An 11,751-nucleotide genomic window follows, 5' to 3' on the forward strand; every position below is an offset into this window, starting at 1 on the left:
AAAAAAAAAACAAACAACAAAAACGAACAAAAAAAAGCCAAACCAAAACTACCCAAACAGAAAACACTAGCGGACCTGAAGAAGTGGGGTACTTAGTAGAGAAACTTGAGGAGAAGTTGAAGGAAGATGGGAACAGAACGTTTCAAACTGGGAGGAGTTACTCTGCAGTGCTTTCCAAGGACCTGCCATGTTTAGTCTTTCTTTGCCTGTTAATGTTGTTAATGCAAAAAGTGCTGATGTTTCATGCAGAGGTGCTGATGGAAATAGAGGTCAATTCTTAACATGAAAAGCAGGCGCGATCACATAGTGAGGAACCAATTAAAATTGTAACGAACTTCAGCAATGTGAAGTAAAAGGTCTAATAGTTTGTAAGCGAGAGGTTATTAAATCTTTCACTTCTGAGGAGGAGGTGGTGCCGCGTGTATACGAGCTAATGGCTGGATCAGGAGCCAGCAGTCTTATACATTGGGGTAAGAGTACTTGCAAATGTATCGGCAGAGATTTCCAGAAGAGAGAGAGGAAATTTGGAGATCTTCCCCAAGGCTCAGGTGAGGCTTTCTGGGATGCTGCCGTCACTCTGGTGTTCAGGAAGGGTGGATTTGAGCTGGGACATGCATGGGTTGCTAAGAGATGTGTCAGGAGGAGAGTTCGTCTTATTCAAGATGACTGGAAGAGCTCTGATTGTTTTGCTTGGCAGAGAGGGCCAGACCAACGCATAAATCTGTATGAAGAGTGGTGAAAGGAAGGAGGGGAAAAAGATGTAAAGCTGCTTCTTGCTTGCTAAAATAGACCATCATCTGCATTTCTGATAAAATTTGAAGGTAATGTGAGAAGCAACTCAATTTCATGTTAGTAGTAGCAGTAGTATGGTATCATGGAGAAGAACCCCTTCCTTGAACTCCCTACGCATATTTAGAGACCCCCTTAGGTTTTGTTAGCCTCCTTTTTGCAGCCAGGGCAGATTCTTGCCTTTCTGGAACGTCAGAACTCATCGTTGCACTGGATCCGTGGTGCGTTTCTCTCCTGTTGTGCAGAAGGTGGTGTGTGCAAGGACTGTAGGTGCACTTTGGGTTATAAAATACTTCCCGTGGCTACGAAGGAATTGCAGCTCTGTGGTGAGGACGTCCCAGCTGTTTAACTGAACGTGGCAGTAACGAACAGAACTGAAAGCAGGAAGTGAGGAAAATGTTGGTTTTAACTGAAACAGCAGTTAGGGATCCGTGCTACGTGGCTGATGGTGGGTTGGCTAAACAGTTGCCTTCCTGTCCTCGTTCACCAGTGGCTCAGTGTCCTATCCATACCTTTTGGGGCAGTATGTAACTTTTTTTTCCCTCAAATACAAAACTTCTGGTTCCTAGAGTCTCTTGTGTTTGAGAAGTTTCTGCAGGTTCGAAAGCCTGTTTTGCTCTTCACGTGCTCAGATTAAGCATGTGAATGCTTTCGCACTAGGTCTGGATAATGGAAAGAGCAGCCTGGCTGGCACGTGGTGCTTTGATGGTTAAGGAGCTTTAAGATCCAGCCTTATCGTGAACTTATGCAAGCGGGAACCTGTGTTTTCCTTCCACGTTCCTGCTTCCTTGAAGCTGGGGCTGAGTTTACGTATGTCTCTGGATATAGTGGAAATGAGTTGCTGAGGTGTACCTATAGAAAACTGGCGTGAGGGAACTCCTGGGCATGGCATGCAGTGTTGAGTCAAAAACCCGAAAGGTTGGACTCTCCTGAGAACAGCTTCATTGTTCTGCAAGTTGTGTTACCTTTTAAGCTAAACTTAACTCTTAAACTGATGGTTAAAGCGGTTAAAACACTCAGTGTGCTAGATCTTAAGAGTTTTTAGACTCCTGCTCTAAGAGATCACCCACAAGGCTGATGTTGGGGCTGGAAGAATACATGAGAGCATAGATTAATAAAACAGACAAAAATGTATCTTTGTGGATTTCCCTGTTCTAACATACTTTTAAAAAAAATGCACTTTTACATGTCAGTAGGATGAGTAACTTTCTGGAAAGTCTTCTTAGCAGGAGCTTGAAGTATTCTGTTCTATATCTAGTTAATATGACTGTTGGTCTAAAACATGAACTTGCCATTCTTTTCCCCAACCTTCTTCTGAAGCAACAGTTAGACAAAATAGCTTTGTTTTTGTGTAAAAGGTAATGGGAAACACCTCAGAATTCCAGAAAGCCGTGAAGTTGGTGATTGACACTGTTTCATTTGATAGAGACTCAACGGTCCAAGTTTTTGAGGCAACAATCAGGTACGTCGCTCTAAGTTTCTGTCTTTTAAAACAGTAACAAGGTTAAAGACTTAGTGTGTGTACATGAGAGAACAAAAGTAAAATCGTTGATAAGAACGTCTTTGGTAGGCTTTATTACATAATTATTCCTTGAGTAAGTTGTTTTTTAACCTTTTATGAAAATGTTCCATCGTTTCGTAATTAAAACAATTTTAATGAGTTACATGTGACTTGAAGCAGTGATACAATGGTAGTCTCAGCTGTCTTTGGCTTGCAGACTGCTAAATTTTGTTGTTGCTCTTGCAGCGGAGTCAGATCTGTGCACAGCAACCAACCCTGCTGGCAAGTTTTCTCTGTTTTGGTTTTCTTCCATGGAGCTTCTGCTTGCTTTCACTTTCATTTTAGCTGAAAAACAGGCCTGTCTGTCTTGGAGATGAGTTAAAGATACCGTCTGATTTTTAAATGGCTTAATTTTCTGAATGTCTTAAACAGCGTTTATTCAATTGCTGCTTAACTTGGCTAGGCTTTCTTTTTTCTGAATACTAAGTTTATATAACAACCTTATTGCCATTTGCAGGGGCAATGAGGTCTTCACTCATAAGTAGACTTAGTATCTTGCAAGGAGCTACTGGGTTAGGTAAATTCTGCAGAACTGGATGTTGGGATTGATGTGGCTGACAAGCAACATGACTTCTGGATGTTTTCAGTACCGGTGGGGGAGAAAAGCAGATCTCTTTCTGTAGCGCCTGTAAGGTGCACAAAATAATACTTCTGTTAAACATGATGCTGGTAAGGGTTTAGCTAGGTCCAGATCGGATTTAAAAACTGAAATCTTTTCCTTTTCCCATAGGGTTTTGGGCAGCCTGCTTTCTGCCCACATAATAATTACAGATACCAAACAGCCTTTTGGTGATATGACCATTAAGGATTATGACAATGAACTGTTGCATATGGCTCATGACCTAGCAGTGAGACTACTTCCAGCCTTTGAGAACACCAAAACTGGAATTCCATATCCTCGGGTAAGTGAGCACGCCAATGCAGTTGGGAAATAATCTAAAAATAGTGATTCACCTGTCCTGCAACTCGAATTCTGTGCCCTGTGTGTGCCTTTGTATGTGCACTTGGGGTATCGAACCTGCTCTGAGTTACAGTAAAATGGCATGTGGGGGAAACTGCACCAAGTTACGGTGACATGGGTGATATGTAAGTTGCTCCTTATGTCTAGTAAATGTTTTCTTTAGGCTGTTTTTTCACTCTGTATATGTTGTTCCATATGGGTCAGTAGTTATTTGTTTCCGTGCTGTTTGGCTGGAATGTGCTGTGCCCTGTGCTTTTTTCCTGTGTGTCATGCAGCCACAAACAATGCTGTCATTAAGAAGGTAGCCTAGGAAAGTGACTTTATTGGTGTCTTGGTACTAAGATAATTGTGATAAAATAAAACTCATCTAAAATATTTGTCATGCTGGGCTTGGAATTTGTAATTTTCTGGAATACTGCTCCGTGAGTACTCAAGAATACTGCGGTATTCTTGAATACTGCATCCTCTCATTTTAAGCAGATGCGCTTTGCAAGGAAGGGGATGTCAGCTCTAGTGGAATGACTCTAAACTGTAAAACTAACTAGCACCCGCCTGACTGCTTTTAATTTCTGGGGCCAGCAGCACTGCTTTTGCTCCAGACCTGTTGGGCTGTAGAAACATGAACTTTCACTTCTGTTCAGAGTCTGGTAAAGCAGTCGAGGGTGGTGTGACTTCCCTTCAGCATTTTGTTCTGTGGGGAAGTTGAGGAGCATTCAGTGAGGAAGCTCCTGGTTTCCAGAGCACTGAATGAGTGGAAGCAGTACTTGCATTACACTTGGAAGAACCTGAATGTTTAGTAGAAACAATGAAAAAGTGGACTGAAATTTGGAAGGATTAGCAAGTATAAGAGTAGCAAAATTAGGATTACTCAACCTGAGCATGATGTTACAAAGCTGGAAGATGAATTTGAGGAGTTCTTCAGGAAAACTTCTTGATCAAGCAGTGATGTGCTGACTTTCTAACTGTATACACGTTGCATCTATACATTGCAGAAAACTAATAAAAAGGCTTTATAGCAAATATAAGACACAGCTGTCTGAGGTGCAGCCTGCCTTCTTGCTGTTAGCTCTCTCTCTACCTGCTTCACAGGTCAATCTGAAGAAGGGAGTACCTCCAGACAGCAATAATGAAACTTGTACTGCAGGAGCTGGTTCCTTGCTGGTGGAGTTTGGTATCCTTAGCAGGCTGCTTGGCGATTCCACGTTTGAGTGGGTGGCCAGGAGAGCTGTCAAAGCACTCTGGAGTCTCAGGAGCAATAACACCGGACTGCTAGGTAATCTCCTCTGAGGTGATGCTATATTGACTGGTTCCATGTTTTAACCTACCTCAGTCTCCCATAGCAGAATGCCATCATGCTACAAGTTTCTTTCACGTTATTGTAAACTTTGTCCATCTGCTTCCTCAGTAGCTGTTAAGTCACACTCCTTGTGTACTCGTGGTTTGTGTTGGCCAAATGGCACTTTGTAATTTCGCAAGAAAAATGGAGTATCTGAATGACTTCTTGGGGCACAGGTTTCCAAAGACGAATTTTTCATGAAACTGGGAAATAAAAGTTCCTGCATTTGTATCCCCATTAGTATAATTTAGATTGGCAAATGACTAAAAGTACTTAAAACGACTGCATGTGTGTGCTAGTTCCTTGGATGAATGCACTGTAACACTTTACTTTGATAGTAACCTTTGATCATTCCTCCTTAAGACTTTTTGAAGATGTAGTACTTTTAAGTTCTGGTTCTTGATTATTTTTCTCTGATGTACTTGGCAACTTTAGTCTAAACTTTTTGTCTGTTCTGAAAGGAAATGTTGTGAATATTCAAACTGGTCATTGGGTTGGAAAGCAAAGTGGATTGGGAGCAGGGTCGGATTCATTCTATGAATACCTTCTGAAGTCTTACATCCTCTTTGGAGAAAAGGAAGACTTGGAGATGTTCAATGATGCTTATCGGAACATTCAGAACCACTTAAGAAGAGGGTATGTTATTTCATATACGGATCAATTCCTTAAGCAGTGAATGCTCAGCAAGATATGAGACATTGTACAGTGTTTTGTGTCATGCTTTAGAAAATCTGTGTTCTCTTTAAAAAACAAATCTTATTTCCATTGTAGTCACTGTGGAAATAAATTTTAATGTTCCCTTCGCTCCTTAGTCAGCTGATCTGTATAGCATTATTGGTGCAAAGAAACTAAACTGGTTACTGTCCAAGTTAGTAAACGTTAGGCTGAGAGAAGGCTGTAGAACTGCAAAAGAAATGTATTAAATTGGCTGGTTTAGTACTTCTTAAGGCCTGATCTTACCTAGCGTGACTCTTTTTGGTAGAGAGTCTACTGACATAACTTTAGGATGTGATGTACGTACCTTTATGAATTAATTTTTCTGAGAGCATGACTGATGTTTTGGTTCTTTTCAAAATTACTTGGAGCCTCGCACGACAAATCCGTGGCTCACTCTCTTTGCTGGTGGCAGTGCTGTGAAATGACACGCACGTTGTGTTCTTCTACAATAGTGAATATTTACACATGCTTGTTACTTGGCAGTCGAGAAGCTTGCAATGAAGGTGAAGGTGACCCTCCTTTGTACGTTAATGTAAACATGTTCACAGGACAGCTGATGAACACGTGGATTGACTCTTTGCAAGCCTTTTTTCCTGGACTACAGGTAAACTTTCATTCTGTTAAAGACCGAACGACACAGTAGAGGGATGTCAGAAAGGCTTCTTCTAATTCCAGGCTGTGAATAAGTCTAAGCATCTCTTCTGAGAAGAACTTCAACCTGTGGGTTTACGTCTGGCTGCTCTGATAAGAGAGTCTTAGGGCAATTCAGCTTCCTCATCAGCGTAACAATATTGGAAGGCCTGGGCTGCTCTCCAGTAGATCTGAGATACTTTTAACTTTTCTCGTTTAACCTCAGCATTTGTATATCGTGCTGTGAGGCTAGGCTCTGCTAAAGCTTTTAGCGTGAAGGAATTAATACATTAGTGCTTTTTTGGGGGATTGGTGGTGTGGTGTGGTTTTTTTTTTTTTGTTTTCCCTCCTTATGAGGGGAGTGTGTTATTGTATGGCATGTTCTCACGCAGAGCGGAAAGCAATTTGCTGGCTTGCAGTATTAAACGTGCATGTTTACGGCTTTGTTATGCTTAGGTATTGATAGGAGATGTGGAAGATGCTATTTGTCTCCATGCTTTTTATTACGCCATATGGAAACGATACGGCGCTCTCCCAGAAAGGTACAACTGGCAATTGCAAGCACCGGATGTTCCCTTTTATCCACTGAGGCCGGAGTTAGTGGAATCCACGTATCTGCTTTATCAGGTACTTGACTTTTCTGAGCTTACAGCTCATGTTTTGGCAAAAATGACTTCTTTCCGAAAGTCACTTTTTCTGCTCCTAGCCTCTGGCCTGCAAAAATTTAATGTCTCTGGATCTGCCTGTTCTTATATGGAGGTCTCTGTTTAGGCACTAGATCATTATGCAGCATAGTTGCTATGTTGTTTGCTTAAAAAATAGCCTTTTTTATAAGACAGACAAAAATGAGACTAAACAACCTTTTCAAAAAATAGCTGGCAGATTTTTGCAAGGTAAAAAATTGTGACTTCTTAATAGAAATTGTTGAAGTAAATGTAATAGCTTTCCTTGCTATATTGTCTAGGCACAGTCTGCAACTGGCAGAGGATACAGTAAACTAAAATAACTTTCGACTGCAAGAAAGTTATCAAAGAGTTTGAATTTACTACAAGTTTTGTCAGGGTTGGCACTAAGCAAATGTGAGAAGATTGCACAGGGTAATCCATGTTCCTATAAAGATAAGTTTATTGTAATACACGAGAATCTGATACTACTAGGCCTTGTTGTAAGTGTTATTTTTACAAGATTTTGAAGTTGCTGACTCTATCCCTTGTCTGTCTTCCTTATTTAGGCCACAAAGAACCCATTTTACCTTCATGTGGGAATGGATATCCTGCAGAGTTTGGAAAAATACACAAAAGCAAAGTCAGTCTTCAATTTCTTTGTCTTCTTTCACTGCTATATACATATATTTTATTATATAAATATGATATAGAATCCAGTCTGCCAAATGTAGGTAAACCAGAAAACCCGACGCTTGATGAAAACCACAAGTGATGATTTATTTATTGAACAATTATTTCTTTCTCATCTGAAAATGAAATTACTGTCCAGTGACAACTTTATGCCTTCAGAATTTTATAACTGCCTTTCAGAATGCATTGTTGATGATCAGTTGCTAAAAGCTGGTAGGGTGGTTCGTGTGTGTTTTTTTTTCCCTCTGTGGATCCTGCGAGAATATTTCTAACCTCATGGGCCCATGGTGTTTAACTGAAGTGGAGGGATGGCCTCTAAGATAGATGCTGTTGCATATCAGCTTTCAGCTCAAGACAGTAACAGCGAATCCTGACCGTAATACTGAGTATCTGAACTTCTTGCAAGACTCAGAGGGGAGATAGTGAATTTTTATTCAACTGTTGACATTTACTGATTTTGTAGACAAGTCTGTAGTAACCATAGGACAGTATAAAACAGTGTCATTCTGCGGTTAAGTGGGATTCAGATGCTGTGTAGGGAGTTGACTGAAAGCATTACAAGTGCTCTGTATGACAGCTTGCAGCTTTGTCATTTGTTAAGTGATGGTGGGAGGGAAGAGTAGGTAGCTCGGGAAGAAACCTTTGCATGAGACCAGGCGTCCAGATCTGGGTTTCTCATGTGCTTGGCATGGGGAGATTACCCGTTTTGTGCGGGGTGCCTTGAGAGTCTGTTGCTTCTTTGAGAGACTCCTAATAAATCTGCACAATGGAGTAGATGAACTGCAGGGTCAATGATTACAGTCTCATCAGAGTACCAGAAACCAATAATCAGTGCTTACTTGTAAAAGAGACTTGTTTCATTTTAACTTCACCCCTAGTGACAATTGGAATGATCGGAAGTTAAGGAATATCTAGGGAACGCTTTGAGATCAGAATGCGAGGGAACTAAAACCGAACTAATCTTAAATCTTGCAGGTGTGGCTATGCCACATTACACCACGTTGTAGAGAAGACAATGGAAGATCGAATGGAGAGCTTTTTTCTCAGCGAAACGTGTAAATATTTGTACCTGGTATGTGTATGTGCCTCATTTCAAAGACACTCTCTTGCATGTGCTGTGCACAAACATGGCACAGGGAGGAGGCAGGATGTTATTAATTAGAAACTGTGCTGGGGAAGAGAGGGGTGTAGGTGTTGGGGTGCATCGGACAGGGCGCTCTTCTTTTTTCTTTGACCTCACTGCAGTCTTGGGGGTTTGGGCAGCTGCCCAAGTGCAGTGTCCTGAACCGGTGTTGGAGAGCTGGCGTCTCTTTTGGGGGGAAGCTAGAAAGGAGAGGGAGCAAGACTGAAGGAAGCTACTGCTCAGCTCTGAGCTACCTTGCTGCTTGTAGCCATTTTGTCGGCCTCGCAGCAGGCTCCACTTTCTCCCCATCAGGCTTTGGCAGTCACAGGAGAAAGTGTTTGAGCCAACTTTGCTTAAGCTACTGTTCTCAGTCTCCTTTAGTGTAGAAAAACAAATAAATCTGTGACTGAATGGAAACAGTGGATGCCAGCCTAGAAATGTCTGCATAGTGCAGCTTAGAAAAATAAGGGCAGTTTAAGTTGTGTCAGAAGTTTTTCTTTTCCTCTCCTCTTTTACTGCTAAAGTAAATCCCTTGCATTGAAACTATTTATTTCCATTTGCTCCAACAGTAGTTACCCATTTAGCGCTAAAGGGTATGCTTTTTGTGTGATCCTTCAAATGCATAAGTGCATGCTTTTTAGCTTATTGTTGATGGGACATGAAAAACGTTGCACGCATACTATAGCTGTCTCTTCCATCTCTTGTTTAGCTGTTTGATGAAGAGAATCCAGTGCATAAATCTGGAAATAAGTATATGTTTACTACTGAGGGGCATATTGTGTCTGTGGATGAACGTTTTCGTAACTCACTGTGGCAAGACATCCTTCCTGGAGAAGAGGACAGTGCAGAAAAAATTAAACCTAACGAATTAAAGGCAGTCAACTTCAGCTCTAACGTAAGGAATAGGTGGGCTGTTCCTGGTTGCGTTGCTGGAGAAGGGATGTGTGTCACACTGGGTTAGGCAGTAGAAAAAGAGCCGTTTGGAAGTGTTACTTGAGCTCTGCAGTGTTGCCTTTATAAATGTCAAATATCTGAGAAGCTCCCTTGTGAGAAACACTTTCAGTAGTTGAATGAATGGATTAGGATAATGTGAGAGCGATTATGTTGAAGGTGAAACCTGTCCCCTTTTAAGTATTTTGCAGCAATTTGTTCTTTGTTAATTTATTTCCAGTTATTTTTCCCTTCCCCTTTTCTTTGCCATTAAAATTTTCCAGTGTTGCTGTGATGGGGAAAGAGAAAAGCAGAGGGTCATTTAAAAAAAGCTTTTTTCCTCAGAACAGTTTTGAGGCACATAGAGGTGACCTTTCTTAGCTAGGCATCAACTGAGTTCAGAGCTATAGATCCAGTGCCTATCGCTGACCAAAATAGGTAGGTTTTTAATGCAGAACAATTTCTTAAAATCTCTGCTAGTAGGTTCTAGCATGGTTCCGTTCCTCCTCCCCCCAGTCCTCCAGAAAAAGAGCATTATTTTAAACATTCACAGTTGTCATAGTGAAGGAAGTCTCAGTTGAATAACAAGCTGCAGCAGTTTGGCGTGTATTTGAAAGCTTACAGCCTGCACTAAGGGAACACTTGCTGCTCATTTATGTGGTTTGTGCTGTAAGTTTGCAAAGAGTGAAGAGGAGTTGGGACCAAAAGTGCTATTGGGTACAGTTTTCTGTAGTGGGAAGAAATCTATGGTTACTGGTGCTGGAACAATTACAGGGGGTATGAGATTGCCTGTTTTCATATTTGAGTTCTTAAAAATATTCTCATTTTGTTGACAGTGTAACCGAGTTCCCGATGAGAGGAGATACTTACTACCATTGAAGAGTAACTACATGAGACAGATTGATCGAATGGTGGGCTTGATCTGAATGGTTCTTCAGAGCAACTTTTATCATATGTCAGGAGGGGAGTGGGATTTGGCTGTTAGGCGTTCCTGTCCTCTTCAGCTACACACCTGCATTTGCTGAGTCACTTGGGTATCCCCCGTGCTTGTTAGTTTTCAGTTACGGACGTAAAGGGAGATCAAGTTCTCTTACGAGTTCAGTCTTCTGAGCTGTGGTAACTTCGCATGCCACCTGAATAGAGATTCCTTGTTTGAAGACTTCCTATGAAAAGTGTTGTTGCAAATGAAGGCTGAATATACTTTTGTTTTAAAAAAAAAAAAAAGGAAAAAAGAAAAGAAAATTGGCATGTGCCACTTAGCTACCTCTTTGTAGCTGTATTACAAATGTCCCTTTAGAAAAGGGTCTAGTATTTAATTTGAAATGATCTTGGGATTGGGGAAGGAATGGGAAAGTGCAATTTCTTACACCAAGTTTAATCATTGAATTATTCTGACTAGCAATACACAGCCTTAAGTACTACTCAGGTAGGAACCCACTGGTAATGGGTTTTGCTGAAACAAAAATGCTCTGTCTAGAATAATATCTTGAAAAGATAACTCCTGATCATATAAAAAGCTAGCAATATAGTCAGGACATCCTTCATATACACAGTTGTGTAGAACTGCATGGTCACAAGAGCCTGTAGCTACAGAAACCAGTAATAAAACAAATCAGGTGCCTTTTTTTGTAAGGGAACGGGAGGGAGGGAAGGGGAAATTGCAAAGCCACTCAGCTTTCCAAGCAGCTAACTTGGTGTAGCTTAGCTGAGCAGAAGTTCCAAAAGTTTTATTTGCCATGTTTCTAGTGCCTTTTCAGGAGAGATGCTGCTAAGAACTGGTATAACAGTACATGAAGAACAAACCATTTCACATTCCTGACAGCGTTAATATGTTAGTGCCTTAAGTTTTCTTCACTGGCAGGAAAAACAGCTTGCTTGGGAAGATGGGTAAAGTATTTCTGATTAGCTGGTTACAAAATACAGCGGATGCCAAAGTACCTTAAAAAGTAACTTGCATATGAGATGACTTCTCTTTTTTTTTTTAAGATACTGGAAGAATATCAACTTCTGTGCCCATCCCAAAGACTGTTTCTGGGCAGGATTTATTTTGTCTGTCAGTGCAGTTAGTAAAGGGACTGCCTCTGCATCACTCTGGGGATGGAGTTGGTGAGAGGTCTGAGCCTGCAGCGTGCTGCCTTCCCTCTGCCCTCGGAGAGCTGGGTACATGCCACTGTAACGGGGTCATGGCTGCAGCAGCTATCGCTGCTGGCTGCAGTGCTATCCCACACCTGTAACCCGTGCCTTCTGGTTCCAGTGAGGGATGGGCAGAACCTTCTGTTGCTTCATCCTGCCATCTCGAAATGCGGCTCAGATATGTTTGAGGAATAGGTGTCTATGAACTTTCAAGAA

The 11,751-nt window shown here is 41.4% G+C and overlaps 1 protein-coding gene across 1 annotated transcript; it reads left to right on the top strand.

The window, feature by feature from the left end:
* Window positions 1-2,150: 2,150 nt before the first annotated feature.
* Window positions 2,151-10,605, top strand: EDEM1 (ER degradation enhancer, mannosidase alpha-like 1). Its single transcript, XM_009707796.1, has 10 exons — window positions 2,151-2,251; window positions 3,081-3,252; window positions 4,401-4,584; window positions 5,109-5,283; window positions 5,848-5,968; window positions 6,451-6,621; window positions 7,226-7,299; window positions 8,325-8,421; window positions 9,182-9,367; window positions 10,239-10,605. Exons 1-10 carry the CDS (start codon window positions 2,151-2,153, stop codon window positions 10,326-10,328), a joined length of 1,371 nt encoding a protein of 456 aa, XP_009706098.1. The 3' UTR covers window positions 10,329-10,605.
* Window positions 10,606-11,751: the final 1,146 nt, after the last annotated feature.

The sequence above is a fragment of the Cariama cristata genome, unplaced genomic scaffold (genome assembly GCF_000690535.1).
Source record: "Cariama cristata isolate BGI_N322 unplaced genomic scaffold, ASM69053v1 scaffold2229, whole genome shotgun sequence".
NCBI classification, from domain to species: Eukaryota; Metazoa; Chordata; class Aves; order Cariamiformes; family Cariamidae; genus Cariama; species Cariama cristata.